The sequence below is a fragment of the Penicillium vulpinum genome (genome assembly GCF_028829585.1).
Source record: "Penicillium vulpinum strain IBT 29486 chromosome Unknown utg000003l_segment0_segment0, whole genome shotgun sequence".
Lineage (NCBI taxonomy): Eukaryota > Fungi > Ascomycota > Eurotiomycetes > Eurotiales > Aspergillaceae > Penicillium > Penicillium vulpinum.
Window position 1 is genome coordinate 5197043 of NW_026643243.1, and position 23210 is coordinate 5220252.

Consider the following 23210-nt stretch of genomic DNA (forward strand, 5'->3'; position numbering starts at 1 on the left):
GCCCTGAAATCTATTACATAGCGTGACCCGGGAAATTACTGTCCAAGGCGTACGGAGTACGGAGTACTATCTGGGGAAATCGATGAGCCGCCGTCGTTTCATCTGAGCCGCCTTTGAGCCTAGTAACATTCCAAGGCTATGCTGGGTGGCTGTGCCATCGAACGGGTTATTATTGTTATCACATAAGTAGTAGAACAATCCACATATGTATGTATAGTAAAAGTTTCGAGTCGCTTTTTACTAACATGATATTCCCTATAGTTCCGGTGCCGAGAAAAGGTGCCTTGATGCTTAGCTCGGATGGCGCAAGCATCATTTCGCAAAAAACCGGTTTGTTTACAGGAAGTACCAATGAGTATTTTTACGGTGATCGCTCTGGTTTTGTTTGATTCTGTTTTTTTATACTATTTTCCCTATTTCCCCTTCTTTCTCATTGGTATTGACGGTAATGATAATAACATGTAGGTGGTACGACCTAGAAACCACCAAAATGCGTACGCAACACGCAAGGCATTCGTAATAACACTGAATATTGCCATCGAACTGGACCACCAGTGCCACCAACGAAGGGGGTAAAAGAAGTGCAGAACTCCAGCCAAAGCAATTCGGGCTCAGCGAGCCGAGCGAGCCAATTATGTATCCCCGGATGCCAAGTGCCAAGACCCCCATTTCTCTCCTGAGTCATCCTGAGTTTATTGCTTGAATATGTATTAAACTAAAACACAGCTTATCCTAAACTGTTGACGTATCCCATGAGCTTGGCTGTGCCTTTTCAAGCTGCCAAGGCTATATGCACTATCCATGTTCCATGCCCGGGGATGCATGACTGCATCTCCAGTCTGCACATATGGTTTCCACGCGTCGACACTCTCTCAATACATGCGTGTCCCTCCGGATTTCTCCAACCATCTGTCAATCTTGTGACACTGTAATAGTAACGATGTCCTCGAACTGACGCGGTGGGCGCGCCAACCTCAGCCAAAATGATGAGGACACGCATGCGGCATAGGTGGCTCGCCGTGCAGCTGACTCCTTGAGTTTGGCCTTACGTTGACATGGATCAACATTTTTACTCCATGCGGTCTTTTTGTTTAACTTGAGGGTGACCCGGGCGATATGTGGGATAATAGCGTTGGGTAATGTGGGCCAAAGCGTCATGCGCTAATCCACTCCAGCCCTGTAGTTGTCGTAACATCTGGGGTCCTGGGGATTCTTCTGTGTCTTGTCAGCTGATTGAATATCATGACTCAGGTCGTCATATTGCCTGTGCAGACATAGTATATCTGAGAGAGGTGCTCAAATATGCGCGTCCCCCGCCATATACCGTTGAACTAATTGGGGAATAGACTGCTAGCAAGAAGGCACTCCGGAAAATGCGTGGATGCGTAGAGAAATAAGCAATGCATGTACAGAGTGAACAGCGTACCCTTAACAACAACTGTATAACACCAATAGTTTTATTCTTTCTTTTTTTTGGCGTATTCCTTATCTATATGTGGTAGGGCTGAGGTTTACTTTGGCTACGCCTTTTCCCTTTGCTTGATTGGCTCATCGTTGTCATTATAATGGGGTTGATGATGAACTTGCGAGTAGGCCAGATGCTCCAGCAAAAGTGTAGATACTTTTGTGAACATTAGATGCGTATCCTCTTCATTTTATTTTAAAACAAAATCACACAAAGGAGTATAGAAAGATTCAGTTTAAAATTACTAGGCCCGGTACAATAACAGAGGTACATACGGCAGTAGCAATGAGTTGTCCCTTCCGCTTCAAAAGCCCGAACAGCTCCATCCTCAGCGTTCAATATCCAGCTATTGTTGATTTACCTCCATAAATTGAGTCCCTTGGCTATTTGCAACATAGATACTGTATTGGCTTACAATTCAGTTCCAATGACGGTCTTTATCGCATCTTTGTGAGTTCCTACCCTACCTACAAAACTCCGCAGATCTAACATAGTATATATATACCAGGTTCCTCCCATATACCATCGATTTCCAAGTGACAGAACCCAGGAATGGACAACACGGGTCCTTCTCTAGTCATGCAAATGTCGATGGTTCTGGATCTATCCACCTGTCGGATACCTGCTTTCAAGCTCATCCCATGGGCTGTCTCCCACTGACACCCGGGGCCACGACAGAAGATGAGACAGTCTTCAAGGGATACACTTCGAGATTAGCAGATGAGATTCCGATCGCTAATGATCGATTGTGGCATGGTCCCAGCGAGCCCCGTGTCATTTCTTGGGGACACAGCCGGAGATTTAATCAGCCCCGATCCAAGGCGACAGATCCTCCTACATCGTCCATCTTGAGTAGTCGAGGTCCAAGCCAGACACCGAGAAGAGATTTGTCTTTGGATGGATCACAGGATCGATGGGGCAAGAAGTACCACCTTAGCACAAGAGTCTCGCTCTCCAATGCTGATTGGGTCGTCAAGGCCGCCGAACAAGGCCATGGAGGTCTACAAAATGCCATTCACGCTGCTGAAAAGTCGGGCTTGCTCGAGGACAAGACTTGGGTGGGGACTCTAGGCATGCCTACCGACTCATTGGTAGATTCTACCAGAACAGACATTGCTGAGACCCTCCAAGACATGTATGATTCGTTGACTGTTTTTGTGAGTGACAACGAGTTTGAGGGCCATTATACCCATTTCTGTCGCGCGGTACTTTGGCCAGCTCTCCATTATCAGATGCAAGAAAGTCCTCGGCATACTGAATACGACGGTTACTCTTGGGTCCAGTACCTCAACCTCAACAAGGCATTTGCAGAAACAATCATCAAGCACTGGAAGCCAGGTGATAGAATCTGGGTTCATGACTATCACCTCCTGGTTCTCCCTGGTCTTTTGAGGGAAAGGCTGCCCAAGGCCGAGATTGGATTTTTCTTACATACCCCGTTTCCTTCGTCCGAAATCTTCCGTTGTTTGACTCCACGCGAAGAACTGTTGGATGGTCTTCTAGGCGCCGATTTGATCGGATTTCAGACAGAGGAATACTGTAATCACTTCCTTCACTCTTGCAGCCGGCTGCGGAGACTGGAAGTCTCTGCCAATCAAGTTCACCTCAATCATCGGTACGTTAGTGTTGTCAATTCTCCATTGGGGATTGACCCCTCCTCGCTTTATATACTGCGCCAATCCACCGAGGTCAAAGGTTGGATACACAGCATCCGTCATAAATACCGAGGGCAATATCTCATTGTAGCACGGGACCGATTGGACGTACCTGGAGGGATTAAGCAGAAGCTTCTGGCATACGAGCTTTTTCTCCAAACTTATCCAGCATGGAGAGGGCAGGTAAGTGGACTAACATTTCACTTCTGCGTTTGGCCTCTACTGATTTATTTTGTGTAGGTGGTTCTAGTCCAAATAATGTCATCTGCATTTGAGATTCCAGAACTACATGCAGAGATCTCAAAAATCGCAATGAGGATCAATGCAACACACTCAACTATCACCCACCAGCCCCTAGTGCTGGTTCAACAAGACATCAGCCACCTCCAATTCATCGCCCTTTTAAGTATTGCACATATCTTCATGGCCACCAATTTGCGCGAGGGAATGAACTTGACCAGCCATGATTTCATCCACTGCCAAGATGGACAGCTTACTTCCAACCAATATGGGTCCCTAATCCTGAGTGAGTTCGTGGGCAGTGCCTCCATCTTTCGTGGCCACAAGCTTCTTGTCAATCCGTGGGACTACAAACAATGTGCTGATGCGATCAACTCCGCACTTGAGATGTCATCGACAGAGCAGAAGCGCAACTGGAATTTCCTACTTGATCGCAAATCAGCCTACACTGCTCTCAAATGGCACATGAGGCTACAAGAAGCTCTCACCAATGCCCACGAAATACAACAAATTCGCACACATCACCCCCTCCGATTTCACCTGAAGACTTGGAAGAGTCATATCTCGGTGCCAGAGCACGGGTCTTCTTTTTGGAAGACCGCGCAACCTTCCGTCCAGCTTTCGGCATAGAAAAGACCCTCCCCTCAGGCAAAGCTTGTGCAATTCTAAAAACCCTCATAACTGACCCCAAGAATATCGTATACATAATCAGCAACCGGAGCACCGAGCAACTCCAAGAAACACTCAAAAATCTCCCCAGCGAGCTCGGTTTCATCGCCGAGAATGGATGTTTCTTACAAGAACCTGAATCAGATTCATGGATTCCATTTGTGCCCGAAAGCGCCATGAAATGGCGTCCCGGCATCAAAAAGATGATGGACTATTTCCACGAGCGAACAGAAGGCAGCCGAATCGAGGAACGCCGCTGCTCTCTAACATTCCACTACTATGACGCCTTGGACCGCAAATTAGCCAATCGCCAAGCCTCCGAACTAGCCGATCAAATCAATGGTGCCCGCGGGCGTGCAGATTTCCATGTCGTCCGCGAGGCAACATGTGTGAAGGTTGAACCGCCGCATGCTGTTATTGGAAATGGGAAATCGGCCACCTATGTTCTAGACCATCTCCCCAATATCCGATATCCCGAGTTTCTCTTTGCAGCTGGTGGATCTCGTAGTGGGGAGGCGCTGTTTCGATGGGCAAATGAGTTGGCTGTTGCTCCTGCTCCTTCTCGGTTTGATGGGTCTGAGCTTGGGAAAAGGCTATATGTCACCACCGTGACAACTAGCACACATGCTACTGAGGCGAGGTCGGTGTTGCTGCCTGGTTGTTCGCTTTTGGATGTTTTGGACAAACTATCGAGTTTGGCCCAATGAGAAAGAGACTAATATTGACTTACTCACGGTTAAGGGTTTGTTGTGATTGGCTACTATTATTCTTATCATGCGAACTGCTGTTACTTACGTATGATAGGAAGACGGAACACAAAGGGACATATAACTTATGGTATAATTCTATTTGTTTGATGTTCAACGGAGTTAGGGACACACAGACAGGTAGGATAGCTCCTAATGGCGAAATAACTGATACATTCTAGCTCTTACTTTGAGTACTGCCCTACTTTGAGTGGCTTTTATTTTCCAGAAGAATTGTTAAAAGATCCATCTAATCGTCTACATAGAAGGTAAAGATCATACATTTTCACTCTTTATTCTCATGCCACAATTCATGCATAGATCACGAGGATCAGTAAACATGAGCAAGGTGGTAGATAGATAGATTAGCTCTTCAGAACTCCACCCACCATAGACCCGATTGTTGAAAACAAAATCAAAAACAAAGATATTGCAAGTACATAAGATAGAAAACTAGGAGGATATAGCATGAACAATGACTAGAAAAAAAAACATGAATCATAAGACGCAACAGCTGGCAAAGTAAATTGGTCATTTCATGCCTTGCATGCCGAAGCTAAGCAATGGATCAAGAGGCCGAACACTCCATAATGTCAACTTAGGACTTGGTGTCTTTTGATGAAGTTCCATCAGTACCTGCCGAGATAAGCGTGGGAGCCACACGGCGCCTCTTGGGCGGCTGCTGCAAAGCGTTATTTTGTTCCTCCTTGCCCTCTTTTTCAGACTCGCTTGTAGGTCTTGTATCACGCTTGCCTAGAACACTACCGCTGTTCGTAGCAGTGCTGTTCTGTGGAGCGCCTGAGATGGGCGTTTGTGGCGGGGTTGTCAGTGGGAGTGTCGGTGGCTGCGCAGAGTGTGTTGCCGTCACTGATGGAACAGTCCCGAGTGTGGGAGTAGGGTTATTCACGACTCCCCCAGGGGTTTGCTGTGTCGAAGACTGTGTGGCGATTGAGCAGGTGGAGTTGGACCGTGCGGGGCTGGCTGGCGGCACGGGACCTGTGCTATTTGATGACGCATGGTTCGTCTTGATTGGCGATGGCACATGTGGGGACGCCGCGTGCGTTGGGGTCAGCAGGGGTGTGAGATTTGTCGCAGGGGTGGTCGGGGTTGCAGTGTTGTGGGTCACAGAGGTTGGTCCTGTGTATGTTTGGCCCAACTCTCCAGGTGCGAATGAGAGTGTAGAGCAGAAGCCATCGGAAGAGCTCATGATCAATGTTAACCCGTCGGCAGACCTGCTGTACGTTAGAGAAACACGTAGGTGTCGAGAGTAGAAATAGTACTTACCAAGTCAAGTCAGTAAAAGTAGCAAAATGCAAATTGCTCACAATGCAAAGCGGGGTTTGTTGTTGCGTGTCATATACCAAAACAGCATCTTGGGTGGCAACAGCATATACAATGCGATAAGGAAGTGCAAAGACGGGCGCAGAACTCTGGCTTGCTTCATTGCAACCGTCCTCGGCAGCCTTTGGGGATGGCTGAAGCTTTGACGGTTCGACCATCGCTGAGGATGGAGGGACCATGTGGGGTTGGTCGGGGAAAGAGGGGGTTCCGGATACCACGGGGTCTGGAAGAGATGGGAACGCATCCTCGCCCGAGGATGTATCAAGGGTAATGTTTTTTGCAGGCTGGGTGCCCTGCTTCAACGTGTAAAAGACCGGGGAGCATTTGACGGCTACAGATGGCTTCTTGTGCCCTGGAAGATGAGAGATCGGGGGCTTGTTGAAACCAGCCCGTGTATAGACGTAAACTGTGTTGATGACCTCGTCTGTCGTCTTTGTAGAATCCGTAGCTGATACATGACTGGTTTTGAATTGACCAGCCGGCGTGAACAACAGGCTTCCATCAGGTGCAAAAGTCAGTCGTCTGAAGAAAGAAGTAAACGTTTCGTTGGCATAGATGCTGGCATTCTTGACCCCGAGGCCACCAAAACTCGGGGAGGAGACCTCCAATGGCTTAACGGCAGGCAATGGGAGAGACGGCGCAGGAGACGCAGATCGCCTGATGGAAGGAGATGAGCCGAACGAAGAACGCCGACTGTGTGAGACTGGAGGAGGATCCATGGGTAAGTTAGAAGCCATTGGGGTCCCCGGGGTTGAGGGAGCAGGTGAGGCAATGGAAATAGAATTTCCGGTGCTTTGTTGCGACCGGCTATTCATATCTGGAGGCGCAGGACTGCTGGATGCGATACGTTTGGCAGGGAGATCCATCTTCAGAACCTTTCCGTGTGGTGTCAATGTGAATTGTCCATCCTTGGTCTTCAGTGTATAGATATGAACGGATCGGTCAGACGATTGAGTCGCGACAAACTCGTTCAGCGGATCCCATGCTACACCTTGAACATAATGAGAATGCTCGGCAATCTGTCGTACCATTTGCCCTGTAGAATTTGATCGTCAACTTATCGAGCTTTATGAGGATTGCTCAATTATAACTAACCAGTTTGGGCATTGTAAATCCGTGCGATATTGTCCATGCTGCCTGTAATGATAAAAACACCATCGGGAGACCAGGCCAGGTCGTAGATCTCGGCGCCGGACGAGCGGCACATGTGCTTCACTCGCCAGGTCTCTGTATCATCCGAACGATCTTCACCCAGCCCAGCTGGTGCTTGTAGCTCAGATGGTACCCAGAGTAGGACATTTCCATCATCTCCAGCAGATGCCAGCATCTCACCTGCGTCCGTCAGATTTGCAGTTGTATGCCATCTTGCAGAACCACATACCTTTGGGGCTAAAGCGGACCACATTGACGGCCTGTGTATGCTTAATCAGAGTACTCAGATAAGAGACTTTTCTTTCCTCCCCAGTAGACTCGACTTTCCAGAGCTGTATAATATGTCAGATCAAGGTGTGCGCTGAAGGGCGACGGAGGGCGGGTTCATACTCGGACGTTGTTGTCACTAAAGAGAAATTAGTCAGTAAAACCGTTCAACACTCCGAGAGAACAAACAGAACCTACTTTCCAGCAGTAGCTAGCCGGCCCTTGCCATTGGGATCAAAATGCACCGAGTAGATAGGGGCATTGTCATTATGCCATGAAATGAGCAACGGGGTGGCCTTCATGGCGAGCGCCGCAGCTCGGGTTTTTGAGCACCACCGGTTGCAAGTAGGGAAAATATGGCTTGAAGAGTGAAAATAGAGAAATTTCCGAGTCCAATGACCAACCAGGTTCCTTTCTGCTAGGTGATATCCGGGGTGGTTTTTTTGAATTGGAGAAGATTCAGTTACTCCGAGTCAACTAAGAAGACTGAAAGGGAGTGTACTTCAAATAGGAATGGAAAAAGATAAAAAGATGCGACAAGGAGTGGAGAGGAGAGTTGGAAGGTTAAGAGAAGAGAGAGAGTCGTGATTCTACGATGATGCTTCGAGTTGTTTGCGCGGGACGCGACCGACGATTAGATAGGCTAGGGCTGGTGACATCCATGCTCCTTAAGTATTTATGTTGTATTATGTAGATTACATGGGTAGATTGTATGTTAGATTCTATTAGATTATTTTCAGGGTTATACCAGAAATGTTCATATTGATTTCATTTAATATCCTCCATCTTGCATAGTACTATGTATGTACCTACTACCTGTATGTAGCTGTACGTGCTGCCGCTTTATAAAGGCATCGGTCCTGCTCACCGAGTATTTAACAGCACATTACTCACCTGGGCGGTGCCACTTTGCTTAATAAGCGGTCAATGACCCCGGGGGCCGGGCCTGTGGACATCTGGACAGATACCCGTCATTTGATGCTAGCGCTAGCAACTAAAAACCTATCTAACATTCACCATGCTTTCAGTTAATCTTCCCTACCTCGGGAAAGTTATTCACTCGTATAGCCCCTGAAAAATGACGACCTATGAAAATACATGGTTTGTGCCTTTTGCCCAATCCCGGTTATAACCAGGATGGTTTGCATAAGGCACTTACACATCCAGTCGAGTTATAAATGCAGCTAAATACCCTCCCTTCCAGCGTATCCTGCATCCATTTACAATCCTATATCGTAAGTGTATAGCGCCAGACTTGTGATTCAGTAAGGGAACAGCACCGCGCGCGACGCAAGGAAACTGGCGATGGATGAAGATGGAAATATTTTCACTACAAGAGGAATAGGAAGAGGAAGATGAAGAAGAACAGTGATCTATCATACTGATCCATCTACTACCATTAAAGCTCTATATACAACTAACTAACGAACGTTACAGATACCTGGTCTGATATATATCAGGCATCCACAAACACCACGTGGTCACGGGTGCTGAGCACATTTCTTTCTCATTGCCGTTATGATCCATTGACAAATGCCGCAGAGTTATGTCCAATCCCGGTGTAATGTTCAGGACAAGTGTCCTTTAGAACCCCTTGGTCCATTCCATGACGAAATGAGTAATTTCCAGAGACATGCTTTATTACTTTCAACCAGTGTGTTGATTCAACACTTATCGATTTCGGTGGCATAGGCCCCTTCCTTCTCGTCGGAAGTGCCCTGCCAGGCCATGTCGACGATTGTGTGCGCTACAAAACTGCGTTAGCTTTTATGTCGGCAGGAATGGGGATCTTTTGTAGATACATACACTTGAACTTCCGAGCCGGTACGCCCTGCTGGAACATTACATGGATCTCCTCGAGCGTCCGGCCAGACGTCTCGGGCAGGAAGAAGAATACCCAGACTGCGGCTGCAACCATCAAGCTGCCATAGATAAATCCAACCCTGGCACTGAGGTTGGCTGAGTCTGCATTGAACAGGTATGGGAAGGTGAAAGTGACCATCCAGCTGCAGAACCAGTTGGTACCAGTCGAGGTTGCCATAAGCCTGCTGCGGTTCGGCCCAGTAGAGATCTCTGAAGTAACAACCCAAACGGCCGGGCCTAGGGCAAGGTTAAAGACACACATGAATATGTATACCATGGCCACGATAGTTCGGTCCAGCGCCAAACTCTTCACAGGTACAGTTCCTGCTCCGCCGACAATCATCAGAACAATAGCAACCAAGGCGCATGAGATCAGCAGCATCGCGCGGCGACCAAAGCGCTCTACGGTGTACTGGTTGAACCACACAGCGGGCATTGCGACAAGATACAGACCCATCTGGATCAGGAACGAATTCGTGATTCCGATGGTCTCAAAGAAGATGATGCCGTAGCTGGTGATGAAGTTGATGCCGGAGGCTTGTTGCCATGCTATAGTGAAAAGAGTTAATACGGGGCAGCACTAGTGAATTCAAGAATCCAAGCTTCTTACCTTGAAGGGCCATTCCCAGGTAGGCTTTGCGACCATCAACATTCCAGGACAGTAGATCCCGCCAAGAACCCTCAACTCGGCGTTCTTCCTCAATCAGTTGTGTCATATGCAGAATTTCACTTTCGATCAGGTCAGGGCGATTGCCGTGCAAGCGCTGTAGGGCGCTTCTAGCTTTCTCAGTTTTGCCCTTCGACAGCAGCCACCGTGGGGATTCGGGAGCAAGGAAGATCAGGCCAGGGACCAAGACGAGGGGGAAGACGAGCTGGACTGCCATTGGAATGCGATATGAACCAGTATCCGCTCGGCCCTTGGTGGCGTTATCGACAACTACACCAAGGAGTAAACCCAAGCCCACATCGAATTGGTACAGCGAGACCAGGGCTCCGCGGAACATTGTCGGAGCACAGTCTGCGACATACAATGGAACTAAGCAGGAGATCAGACCCACAGCATAGCCTGTTTATGAATGTTAGTACCGTAGCTCTTGCCCCAGAACCAAGAAATCCCAACATACCTAGAAGGAGACGCCCAATAATCAACAGGGCCAGTTTATCGGCAGCAACCTGGAAGATTGTGCCTGCAGCCACGAAGGCACTAGATACGAACAACCCTCCTCGGCGACCAATTTTATCATCTACCAGGTACGATGATAGAGCGCCGACGATTTCACCGACATTGATGATGCTGGAAGTGAGGGACTGCATACTCGAGCTGAGAATGTAACCGCCAGTCGCGCTATCGTATTGGCCATAAGCCTTGATGAAGGGCTCCATTGCCAGGATACCTAGCAAGATATATGAGTCAGTGGTCCAAGCAGGTGTAGAGAGCATCCTTTCACATACCTGAATAATAGGAAGAATCAAACCCAAACTGGAACGCAGCAATGGTAATAAAAAGACAGATTCCAATGGCTCGCCATTCAGCGAGAGCATTGGCCGCTGCCGACATTTGAGTGGTGGCCATGTCCTCTAGCAAAGAATTAGGACCAGGATAAGAGCGAAAGACGAAATGCTGGAATAGTGGCATAGCATAGTCCTTCCCCGTCTTTATATACCATCGACCGGGCGAATATTTTCGCCCACTGCCCCGGGTTTTAGTTCAGATTCGGGAAACTTGGGGATGCGGAGAAAGAATCAAACCAATGGAGACAATCCATAACCTCAAGGCGCTGGAAATTGGCCGAACGCCAAGAATACGAAATTCGCCGATTAGAGTTTGACAGCTTCCAGGGCGAATCGTTGATTGGTTCAATCCACATCGGCTCTCTTGCCGGTTCTAATCTTAAATATACATACGTAGGTAGTCGCGAATCTCATCTATTTGATTCCGCATGACTCTTTTGTGTTTTTTCTCATAGTCTTCTTGTTTATAAATTATTAGCCGCCCTGCGCTACTGGAAAATTCAAAGGCGGAACTATCATTCTGGATCTAAGCCATGGCAAACTCAGGCTGTCAGTCACAGATGCCAAGGCAGGCGGGATCCTCGTTGGAAGTCATACTACCAACCAACACGATCCCTTCGTATGAGCAGCGCGTGATCGGTAAAGCATCAAGCATACCGGGAGTTGAGGAGTTCCGCGGGATCCCGTATGGGACTGTGCCGGCAAGATGGCAACATGGATTGCTTCGGGACCGACTGCCCCTGGACATCTTTGATGCCACTAAAAATGGGTAGGTGAAGCTGTTTTTATATTTACTGCAACAAGAATATCAACGTACTAATTTACTCACAGTCCTCGCTGCCCACAGCCTCAAGAGCCCAACAACAGCGACTTCTATCAGTCGTATCTTGAGTTCCCCAGCGATGTCACAGAGTCAGAATTTGACTGTCTCAATCTGTTCATCACAAGACCTAGTGCATCAGCGCTCGTTGAAGCCGGTATTGATCCCGAGACTGCGAGACTGCCGGTCTATGCGTATATCCATGGCGGAGCTTACAGCTTCGGTGCAGGAACCGATCCCATGTGGGGTGAGTATTCACAAAATGGGCAGTTTAATCTGCCAAAGGTAGACAAAGCTAATCTATTCCGTAGATCCCGCCAGACTCGTGCAGAAGTCTGTTTTATTCGGCACCCCGATGGTGGTTGCCACCATCAACTACCGGCTGAACATGTTCGGCTTTGCAGCATCATCTGAAATTATTGATGCCCAGCCAGATGGCCAAATGAAAGGAGGCAACTTTGGCTTAGGAGATCAGAGAATTGCACTCCGTTGGATTCGGAATAACATTGCTGCCTTCAGTGGTGACGCAGGCCGCGTCACAGTCGGTGGCCAATCTGCCGGTGGAAGCTCTTCGCATGCCCATGTTCTGGAGGCAATCCTGAGTGAGCGGGAGCCTTTGGTCCAGCGTGGGATTATCCAGTCAGGGGCTGTCGGAGTTCTCGGGCCTATCAGTATGGAAGATACGAATAAGCGATGGGATGCACTTTGCAAACAGCTAGGAGCGCCTGATAGTGATGCTGCCTCGCGCATGGAATATATGGCTACAGTGTCACCAGAGCAAATTCTCCAGGCAAACAGAGAGTTGGACTGGATGGTTTCCCCTATTGTGGTAGACAATCTGACTATATCAGAACGGCCGAATGGTCGTTGGAATATCCATCTGGATGGGAATGAAGAACCAGTGGAGAAAGATCAGTCTGCTCATAATTCCGCACCTATTGCTATTCTTATTGGGGACACAGATCTTGAGGTTAGTCATTTCCCTCACAGATTCGACTTCTAGATGAGAAGCTAACCATGCTGAATGAAACAGGGTACTATGCACTATTCTCAGGTGACTGAAATTAAAAGCTTTGATGAGTTCAAGGTCCTTCTAGAGGCCAACGTTAGCTCTAAGGACTTTTTGGACAAATTTTATCAGGTCTATAGCCTGCAAGATGACATGGCTTTGGCGGACTTGCACAAGCAAATATTCCAGTTCTTGACAGATATACAATTCGGGTATTGTGTCCAAACCGCTCGAGAAGAATTGATGGGCTGGGAGCCATCAGCCCAGAAGAGTGCATCAGATACAACAAGCGCCCGTCCCACAGCGGTTCAATCATACCGTATGAGTGTGGGAAACCCATTCCCTGGCATCAACCACGAGAAGGCCCATCACTGCGTGGATTTGCTCTACATATATGACTGCTTTGCAGATGCAATGCGTGCAGTTGATGAAACCCTACCGGCAGAGGCCACCGCAAATGCTGCCCTAGTGGATCGTGTACAAGCCGATTGGGTCCGGTTTATCACCGCTCCGTCACCTAGTGACCAGCACGAAATGGCGACCGTGTATGGTGCCGACAGAACTGCCTCAGTGGTTGATATGGCACTGGATCAGACGTGGGTCGAGAGGAAGAGCAGAATGGATTTCTTGCACAATTACCAGCTTGGTGCGCAGCAGACGATCCGGGCTTTAATTGGCACTCAACATGTTTTTTAAATCATTATTACATATTCAATCGAACAATTGTGAATAACTCTAGTATGAATACTTGTCTCTGGTCTCTCTTCCTATCTAACTACCTGGCTGCATTCCTGCATTCCTAATTATTCTGAAGCCGTTGGGTTGATCTGCAATCCTCTGTAGCCGGGAATCCAGCGATATGCAAGCATCTCTGGGTCCAAGACCTCAGCCAGGGGCTGGTTATCCTCTGATACATCCGCAGATGAAGAATGTGCCATATTATAGGACAAGGCTCGACGAAGAAATTTCGCAAAAATACGCTGATAGTCCATGTTTGTAGTGGCCACGAACATATCCAGGACCTGCAGGTTGATCGCACAGTTGCGCAGGATCAAGTCGTCCGACTGCCGACCCAGCTTTTGCGCTAGAATGAGAAAGATGAAAGATGACTGTAAGAAGTAGGTGCCAAAAAACCTGTACATTAGGCGCAGTTGGGGGTCGACTCGAAGAATGTGACGGGCGACCTAGTTTGGGGAGGTTTATCAGTAATTTTGCTTCTAGAGGACCTCATTGATAAACTTTGCTTACATTTGCACACACTACAGCGTGCTCGCCCACTATGAGGAAATCAGAAGAGGCTTGCCACGCATGATCCTGGTGCATCCGGACTACGTCCATCGGCCCGTGTAGAAGCACGAACATGCAATGATACATGTGTAGGCCATAGTATGCAACTTTGGGTATCTCTGACGCTGGAGACAGCTCGCATTCTGGGTCGGCAATCATGCAAAAGTTCGGACCCACGAGCCCAGCGAATGAGTGGAACCACTGCTCGAGGTTCTGGACTATGTTCTGCCGAATTTCAAGTAGAAATTTCCCGTTCATATTGAAGGTTGGATGTTCGGAGAGAAAACGATGTTCCAGGATCTCGCCTAGTATTCTGTATCAAGGTCAGCACACAGATAATACCAATGGCCAGTTTGTATGTCAACGGGTTAGCTACTTTGAGAGTGGCAGAAAAATGCCAAGCATGTCCAGATTAGTCACACGATAAGTGAGCGTGTGTATCTCATTTGTTTGTTCATCTGTGTAGGTGGGTAGCAGGCCCTGCTGCATCCAGGTCATATCCGGACATGGAATTGGAAGGATCTGGCATTCCTGATCTGCGATGCGTGGTCGTCCGTTGAATGATAATGATGCGTGTCGATCTATAATATAGGTTGACCACCATAATCTGCGACGCATGTATCGTTAGCACAGAGGCTAAATTAAGTATCTTCAGGTGGCAAATACCTTCTTCTTTCCTCTTTCTCATCTTCGCTCAGGTTCGGTGCATCTTTATGCAATTGTTGTTCCTGGACAATTGATACAAGGAAGGTGAGCCAATAATGTAGAGTTGATTCGACTGACTTCTCACTCGGAGAAATACTTGTCATGAGGAAAGCTGTTAGGGCGTCATCAAAAACGTGGTTGGCATCGGGCAATGTCCTTGGGTGGAAGTGATAGATCAGTTTGTCGAAGAGGTATCGCCCCAGAGCGGCGCGTTCTTTCGTGGTTCTTTCTGAAACATCCGGTGCTAAATCATACGAGGGCATAAAGCATGCAACGCCTATGCCATTGTGAGATAATCAGGGGCTGTCATTCCACGACATGCAAAGACATACATAGAATTGAAAGTAGTAAGGTTGGCAGAGTTGGTCGTGGATTATGCTGGTTTAACAGTCTCTCTCGTCGTATGAGTAAACTGTGAAACTCCTGGTTAGGTGATGTATAATAATGTTCCAAAAGACGACAGGCCTTGTAGCGAGTGAGGTGGAGTGTAGAAGAGCTGTCATGGTCAGTATAGTGATCCATGGCTATATTCGGAGTTCATCGGTTGCTTATATACCCTGCATGTTCTTCATCTGGCTTTAGAATTGACAATTCTCGAAGACAGTCTAGAACAGGATAATCCGGCGCATCCTATCCGCGATACTAGATCAGTTTATAATAACTTGGTGGTGGATATAGATTCCTACCGGCCTGGCTGCGGGTAATTTTGGAGCCACATTTCGGCTTGCTTTCCTGCCCCGTTTCTTCATTTGCCGAACAAAGGTACATCGAATATTTAACCCTAAATAGGAGTTGAGATACGGTTCTGCCTAGCAGAGAATGGGAGCAAGCATACTATTGCAACGCAAACATCCCTGAGGTTGCGGAGAACACTTGAGCTTGTGGCCATGGCATTGGTCACATGCAGATCCAATCTTCTTATCCATCCCTCGAAGCCTTCAGAGCGGATTGGGGATAGGATGACATCTTGGTAAGTAGGTGCGAGGTGGAAAGTGCACTCACAGGATGGAATCAATACCATCACCGCCTTTGGTACGTATTAGTATTGTGGCCTGCAAAATCAAGATAATTATGTAAATATTCGATTTCGTACTTCGTACAAAAATAAGACATGAATTCGAATAAACATATGAATAGATCCATTAGAACTACATGTTGTAGAAATTCACTGGATCTATATGCAAATATATATGATAATCATTAGCGAGAGAATATAATTATATAATCTTATGTTTATTAAAATAATCGTGGATTTATAAATAAAATTTAGTAGAATTTGAGGGAAATTATATAGATTATAAAGGTTACAACTATACTCTACAATTCTACTCTAAAAACTAATTAGGGCCCTATAAACCCTTACGGTTTATAGTCCTCACCCTAAAACCCGCCCTAATTGTGGCTTACGGCGAAGTCTACTCTCAAGGATTTTTTTTCAGTCTGTTAATGTCAGATATCAAGACATATACATAGTAGCGATTCGGTGTGTTACGGAGTACGGATGAGAAACAAAGTCCGTTTATCCGCTCAGTCTGAATTGCCTGCTAGGGTCAACATGAAACGCCCAATCAGAAGTATTTCTGCATTGTCGAGCTTTAATTTCAAGAACACCAAGATTCATCATACCTCATATTGCTTTTGGAAAACATTGCTTTCTAGACCATCTGGTTTCTAGGGATGATTGTAGCTAGACTAACATGCTACTCAGACTGTGTTCATGGTTTCAACTTGAAGTTTTATATAGCGAAATCTACAAATCCAAGTCTTCCGCTGTCATGTCGCACTATATATATCGGAGCCTGGAATATCTGAGCGTAATGCTCAGATATAGTGGTCTTTTTGGCCTAGTGTGTAACTCGCCAGTCCAGGGGCAGGTTGTAACATCCGCGGTGTAACTAGACGATTTTCCCAGTGAGATAGTCAAAAAGCATGGGGTCATCCCCATGGTAATTTTGAGGCCATCTCGGTAGTGTCTAATTTGAGAAGGTTGTCGAGTTTTTCTTTGACTCTCTTTGAGCTTGCTATCTACCCTTTCAGCCAGACCGCCAATGCTAGAATAGAGTGTGCTAGGTTCTGCCTCAGCAGAAGACCTCCAGCCTCCAAGTCCCCATTTTGTACATGTGGCTACCACGGAAATCCCTTCTAACGGCCATTCCTATTTTGTTTACAGTCCTAGCAACGCGTAGCTTGGGGAGATTGCAGCCCTTCTTCGAGATTTGAATTAATCTGTTGGGGTCACGTGACCTCCGGCTTGTTCCTATCTGTCAAACAACGATATGGGGCCCCTAGGCCGCATCCATACGCTTATCTTGGTTTTGGTGTGTGGTCTAGTTAGTGGTATTCTTTTCCCGCACTATCTACTGTAGTAGTCTTAAGCCCTGTAGATAGTTTCTTCTCCTCTTCATGCAACAAGAGAATTTTCTACATTTCATTGTAATTACTGTATCTCTCTCTCATAATAATTGTCAGTTGTGCCCAGTTCATCGCCCGTGCTCTTCTACGCCGTCTGAGTTGACCTAACCATCGCAGCCCCTTAATCATCCTCCAAAATGGCGGAGCTCCCTACACGACTGGATGATCTCTGTCCCACTATCGAAGATTTGATGCGCATCGGTGGAACTCCAGGGCTTTCACTCGCAGTCATTTCGAGCGAAAACCCGGTCTACAAGGCAAGCTTTGGTGCCCGAGATACAGAAGCTGGTCTACCTGTTAGCGATGAAACAATCTTTCCTATTTGTTCGCTGACGAAGGCCTTGACTGCTTCTGCAATGGCGATTCTTGTCGACGAGGATAAACTCAGCTGGGACACACTGGTGAAGGACGTTCTTCCATCCTTCAATTCAAGAGACGAGACGATGCAGAATCAGTTGACTATAACTGATATCCTATCTCATCGATCAGGCATGGCCTGGAGCAGTAACCTGGTTATCGGTACCGAAAATAACATTCTCATTTCAGGAAAAGATGGACTCCAATACATCAATTCACAGTCGCGCGTTCTTCCGCTCCGGGCAGAAATGTCCTACAACAATCTTGCATATAACCTTGCAGGTTATATCATCGAGGAAGTAAGTAGTATCTCATGGTTTGAGTTTATCCAAACACGTATTCTCGATCCCCTCGGCCTAGATCGAACCTACCTCAAATCTCCACCATCGGGTATCCAAGATGTCACACAGTGCTATAACGCACTCGACGATGCCTCTACCACCCCGATTTCTTGCCCCAAGGCAGGCCAAGATTGGTTTTCCGGACCAAGTGGGGGCGCATGGTCCTGTGTTCGTGATCTTTTGAAGTTATACAAAACCTTCACCGCTAGCTTTGAAGACCAATTCACCACTGGAAAGGGAGCGAGCGAAGGTTCTCCCTTTAAACAGGTTCCTTATCTCACTTCCGCTAAAATTCCAATGGATCAACCCTCGAGAAATGAGCTATCATATGCACTCGGATGGGGCAGAGCCCAGCTTCCTAACCGGCTAGGTCAGATCGGAATCAATCCCGGCCTGATGCCTGATGGGATGCCTATTGTTGGGAAAGGCGTACCCTCGCAGCTTATTCTTTTCCACCAGGGCAGCCTTCCTGGCGCCCTCTCAATTGTGATTCTACTTCCGGACACCAATAATGTCATTATTGTTTTGTCTAACTCATTAGCTCTGAATGATGTTCCTGACTGGGTTGGCCAACTCGTTCTTGAAGAGCTTCTCGAGGTACCGGAATCCGAGAGAAATGATTATGTTAAGGCAGCCCATTCCTCGGTCGCTGAGAACTTGAAGTGGTATCCCGCGTTGGTGGGGGAGCTAGGCTCTGCTCGGAAGAATGGAACATCACCTAGAGAACTTGAAGAGTATATTGGGACTTACTGGGATAACATTCACGTCTTCAAGATTGTTGTGAATTTGGAGGACAACAAGCTCTACTGGAGGTTCCAAGGGCTTGATTCGGAAAAATTTCCACTTGAACACTATGAGGATGACACCTTCACATGGCTACTTCCACGGAACGAGTTATCTAGACGTGGCCGCTGGGTAGGCTCGGACCAAGGGCCAGCATTTTGGAAAGCCGTGTTCCAATGCAGTGAAGATGGACGTATTGACAAGTTGTATTGGGCACATGATATTGGCGTCCCGCCAGTGGAGTTGACAAAAGAGGAAAGCAACAAGCTATGATCATGTTTCATGCTCTGATGATCACTCGTCATTAGCAGCGGTACAAGCAAGGACTTTGGAGATCGTGAATTTTATATTTCTTAAGTTTGAAAAATCCAACACGCTTGGCGATAGGCCTCCGCAAGCCCACAAAGCCCAAAGCCCAACCCGGACCCAACCCGCCAATGGGTTGGGGTTTGGGCCCGGCCTCAGGCCCACCAATGGGCTATGGGCCTAAGGTAGAAGCCCACTGCGGTTTAATAGGCCCCTGAATGGGCCCCGAACAGTACGAACATACCGAAAAATTAGATGCCAAGTAAAGTTGAACCCCCTTTTAAGGGTTTTAAAATTAGCCTTCGTTTTACCCCCGTTTCTAAGCCTTATCCTAAGTGTAATAATTTATTATTCTAAATGATTTAGAATTAATTAATACTTTTCTCTCTATATCACTTCTAAAAAGTTTTTTAAAAAAAAACGCGTTGTTTAGATAGGTTTTAAATTCTAGAGGTTCACTTAGACAGTGGTAGTACTCTCGAATGAATGCTAAATATGTATCCAATATCAAAATATATATTAACCCTTCTCGACCTCTACTAGTCGGATTTTGTTTAAAATTATAAAAAGGGAAATAGATATTGACATCTAGAGAGCCTTGAGAGTAGTAACCACATTGTTCAGCCTCGGCCTCGAAGGAAATCCAAGCAAAATAGGGTCATCATTCTCATAGTTGCCCTTCTGCCATTGTAGCTTCGCTTCCCAGGGCAGTGAGCGGTTAAGAGCCGGCTGGACGTCCGAATTTACGGGTGGAAAGACGGCCGTTTCTGACGTCGAAAGTGGTCATTTTCGGCGTCACTTTCACAGGTCCTCATGTTCTAGATGTATATATTGGCTAGGTATAGGGATTTATCAACAACACCAAGTTAAATGACGAGATGATGTTATTCAGATAACTAGTGTAGTAGGTTATCATAATAATTTTTATTACAACAAGTCAGAAGTGGGCGAAACTGGGCTGAGCAAAGACAATTTGTGTAGCTTGTGGAAGTTGACTGTATTGAGCCAGCACTCTACCGGGATTTCTGTGTAGAAGATAATTTGAATAACCACTCCACGAATATATGTACCCACTAGTAGATATCTACGATGAAACCCCTACACAGTATGCTTCTTCCAACCAGAACCCAGACGTGCAATCTGACGAGATAGCCGGATTCCAGGCGAGGAATTGAGCGGTGGTGATGCCAAATTCAGCCGCCACAGTAGCACAGTTGTCACCGTCTGTATATATTAGTTTGTTCCCATATGAGTGAATATAAATTGGAAGAGGGAAGGGGAAGAGGGAAGGGGAAGGGGGAAGGGGAAGGGGGAAGAGAGAAGGGTGGTTAAACATACCCACTGGCACATAGTACTTATTACAGTTACTGGGAATACCGGACTGGGTTGGTGCAGGGGGTGACACGGTAGTAGTGATTGTTGCTTTGGTTGTCGTAGTTGTTGTCGGGGCTGCCGTGGTGGTGGCGGTAGTCGAGGACGACACACCGACGCAGTATGCTTCTTCCAACCAGAACCCAGACGTGCAATCTGATGAGATAGCCGGATTCCAGGCAAGGAATTGAGCGGTGGTGATGTCAAAGTCGGCTGCCACAGTAGCACAGTTGTCGCCGTCTGTATACATTAGTTCATTTCTACACGAGGAAGTATGGATTGGGGAGGGGGAAGGGGAAGAGAGAATGGTGGCTAGACATACCCACTGGCACATAGTACTTATTACAGTCACTGGGAATACCAGATTGAGTGGGTGCAGGGGGGTCACGGTAGTAGTCGTTGTTGCTTTGGTTGCTGTAGTTGTTGTTGAGGCTGCCGTGGTGGTGGCGGTAGTCGAGGACGACACACCGACGCAGTATGCTTCTTCCAACCAGAACCCAGACGTGCAGTCTGAAGAAATAGCCGGATTCCAGGCAAGGAACTGTGCGGTGGTGATGCCGAATTCGGCCGCTACTTTATCACAAGTGTCGCCATCTTATCATGCAGTGATCAGTACATATAATCTGAAAAGAAAAGAAGAAGAGAAAAGAAAACGTGGGTGGAGAATATTTTTTACCTTGAGAAGTGTAGTACTTGTTACAGTCGGAAGCGATTCCCGTCTGCGTGGGAGCCTCTGGCGTGCTCGCTGCCGGGACCGAAGTGGTCGTGGTGGTTGAGGTGGAATTTCCAAAGTCCCACCCGGGCAGTGGATCAACGCAATAGGCAGCACCACCTACTAGATCGCTGTCACAGGTAGTCTTGTTCAAGGATGGGTTGGCCTCGGTGAAGAGATTGATAGCGATCAGGTTGGACAGACAGATCTGCGCGCACGTGAGATTGAGGGTAGCCTCGTTGACAAACCAGGCGCCGCAGTTGGTCGTTGTGCCTGTAGCCACGGGGCTGCCTGCCGGTGGACTGACAATCGAACTACCACTGTCATCGGTGGTGGTGTTGAGGGGCTGGCCAGTGTATGGGCCTCCCGGAGTGGAGACACACAGGGTCGATCCCCAGTAAGGGACAGGATCGACCAGGTTGCTGCAGTTCACGTTGAGTTGAGAGTTAAAGTTGATGATGTCCACTGTGAGGAGGGCATAGTCGGCAGCAACGGTGCTGCAAGTGTCATTATCCTGGACTGTATAGATACTGCTACAAGTCTGGGGCAGGCAGAGATCAGTGCCAGTCCAGATGGATGAGCAATTGACGATGTTCGGGTTGATATAGAACATGGTGGCAGCAGAAACGCCATAGGTCTGGGCGATAGAGTCACAGGTATCGCCTTCCTTGGTAGTGTATGTGTTCCCGGAGATGCAGTCCACCTCTACAGCTGGGACCGTCACATTAAAGGCACTCTGCACCGGGTCAAAATCAGATACGGTGAGGTTACAGGCCTGTGCAACGGCCTCGTAAGTTAATTTCCAGTCCTCAGTGTAGGCGTCTGAATAGGCGTTCGCCTGGAGGAGGGCTAACTGTTGCACGTTGCAATACGAGCACAGGTCTGCAGTAGGCAGATCAGTGACATCGTCAACATCAGGAAACGCCGCAATGATATCTGGAATCAGTTAGCGAGAGGACAATCTGACATGAGGGGACTGGCGATAGGGCGTATATACCGTTGCAATTACCACTGGCTGTGGGATCGGTAAAGCAAGTTGCGTTCCAGTTGCTCCAGACCTGATCAACCAGCGCAAGGAAGGGCATGCCAGGGACCAATTCAGCAGTGGTACTACAGCTGGCCGCCACAGAGTCATGCAGCTGGGCAATTGATGTCCCGCAGGTGCTCTGGCAGACCAGAGACGTCAACGTAGCGTTGTCGACGCTGCCCCCATAGGAACTAGTGGCCAGGGATGATACGCCCGGGTCACACTCAATGCTATTGTACAGCGAAAGTTCACAGGCTGGGGTCAAACCCAAGCTGGACAGAGAACCATTTATAAACATGGCAACACCGGCATCTGCATTGACGCCGGCAAAGCCCATCAGAAGCAGCGCAAGAACGCCGGGAAGGACCATGTTGGAGCGTGGAAGGGAAAAGGTGCGTGTTTGGATTTCCTTTCCAGCAGTCCCAGGGTCGCCAGTACCTGTTATGAAAAGAAAAAATCACTTCGAGCCTTTGTGGTAGTCAGGAGATACTACTATATGACCCGATATGACTTGACAGGATCTTGTCCGAAGCACCCCCCGAAATCGGAAATGAGAGCATAATACAGGGCGTACTCTAAAACATACTAGACACCGCCCAAAGTGGTATCAGGCGTTCACTTCTGGTCGACATCTGATTTTATTCGCCCTTGGCCCCGTATACATGTGGACCTCGGTTGTGCAAGTAGGGGCCAATTCATGGTAAATTTAAAGGTTCTCTCCAACAGGGAAGACGGGACAGGCCGCGTGGCGGTCACTACTACTGTTGAAGGCTTAATCGTCACGCTAACACAGACGAAACCCCACTAGCGCAAAACTAGCTGGCTGCAACTAGATTTTAGTATCCCTCTAGTTGCTGACTAGAAAATTTCTCGCAGACAAGCATTGGATGTCCGGCAATATGTGGCTTGGCTTACTAGGCCCCTGGCAATATTACTCTTCCATCCATCCGATAAATCCGCCAAGGGCCGACTGTTCTGACTGGTCGCCTGACGAGGTCTAATCTCGCTAGATGAGACATACGACTTTGCCTAGACTGTAGATGGCTTCACTGACTGTTCAGAGAATGCGCCGAGAACGGCGAGGGCAAGACAGAAGGACACGAAATGAAATTGACTGGCCGGAAAATGCTAGAGTTTCCTTATATATTACGGGATACATCTCTTGCAGAT

General features: G+C 47.7%; 8 protein-coding genes across 8 annotated transcripts; 3 read left to right on the plus strand and 5 right to left on the minus strand.

The window, feature by feature from the left end:
- Positions 1-1892: 1892 nt before the first annotated feature.
- N7479_007015 (trehalose-6-phosphate synthase) lies at positions 1893-4736 on the plus strand (the record flags this gene model as incomplete). The annotated part of the gene is made up of 4 exons (XM_057254709.1): positions 1893-1915; positions 1974-3303; positions 3361-3916; positions 3979-4736. The coding sequence occupies 4 exons, from the start codon at positions 1893-1895 to the stop codon at positions 4734-4736; spliced, it is 2667 nt and encodes an 888-aa protein (XP_057108571.1).
- Positions 4737-5373: 637 nt separating this feature from the next.
- Positions 5374-7837, minus strand: N7479_007016 (uncharacterized protein; the record flags this gene model as incomplete). Its single annotated transcript, XM_057254710.1, has 6 exons — positions 5374-6007; positions 6060-7152; positions 7212-7448; positions 7498-7600; positions 7659-7674; positions 7734-7837. 6 exons carry the CDS (start codon positions 7835-7837, stop codon positions 5374-5376), a joined length of 2187 nt encoding a protein of 728 aa, XP_057108572.1.
- Positions 7838-9199: 1362 nt separating this feature from the next.
- Positions 9200-10971, minus strand: N7479_007017 (general substrate transporter; the record flags this gene model as incomplete). The annotated part of the gene is made up of 5 exons (XM_057254711.1): positions 9200-9282; positions 9342-9947; positions 10009-10464; positions 10523-10792; positions 10851-10971. The coding sequence occupies 5 exons, from the start codon at positions 10969-10971 to the stop codon at positions 9200-9202; spliced, it is 1536 nt and encodes a 511-aa protein (XP_057108573.1).
- A 499-nt stretch (positions 10972-11470) lies between these two features.
- N7479_007018 (alpha/beta-hydrolase) lies at positions 11471-13435 on the plus strand (the record flags this gene model as incomplete). The annotated part of the gene is made up of 4 exons (XM_057254712.1): positions 11471-11679; positions 11742-11977; positions 12042-12700; positions 12764-13435. 4 exons carry the CDS (start codon positions 11471-11473, stop codon positions 13433-13435), a joined length of 1776 nt encoding a protein of 591 aa, XP_057108574.1.
- Positions 13436-13542: 107 nt separating this feature from the next.
- Positions 13543-14284, minus strand: N7479_007019 (uncharacterized protein; the record flags this gene model as incomplete). The annotated part of the gene is made up of 2 exons (XM_057254713.1): positions 13543-13923; positions 13988-14284. 2 exons carry the CDS (start codon positions 14282-14284, stop codon positions 13543-13545), a joined length of 678 nt encoding a protein of 225 aa, XP_057108575.1.
- Positions 14285-14480: 196 nt separating this feature from the next.
- Positions 14481-14994, minus strand: N7479_007020 (uncharacterized protein; the record flags this gene model as incomplete). Its single annotated transcript, XM_057254714.1, has 2 exons — positions 14481-14607; positions 14693-14994. 2 exons carry the CDS (start codon positions 14992-14994, stop codon positions 14481-14483), a joined length of 429 nt encoding a protein of 142 aa, XP_057108576.1.
- Positions 14995-17280: 2286 nt separating this feature from the next.
- N7479_007021 (uncharacterized protein) lies at positions 17281-18897 on the plus strand (the record flags this gene model as incomplete). The annotated part of the gene is made up of 1 exon (XM_057254715.1): positions 17281-18897. The coding sequence occupies one exon, from the start codon at positions 17281-17283 to the stop codon at positions 18895-18897; it is 1617 nt and encodes a 538-aa protein (XP_057108577.1).
- Positions 18898-20014: 1117 nt separating this feature from the next.
- Positions 20015-22410, minus strand: N7479_007022 (LysM peptidoglycan-binding domain-containing protein; the record flags this gene model as incomplete). Its single annotated transcript, XM_057254716.1, has 3 exons — positions 20015-20895; positions 20978-21949; positions 22023-22410. The coding sequence occupies 3 exons, from the start codon at positions 22408-22410 to the stop codon at positions 20015-20017; spliced, it is 2241 nt and encodes a 746-aa protein (XP_057108578.1).
- Between the last annotated feature and the right edge of the window lie 800 nt (positions 22411-23210).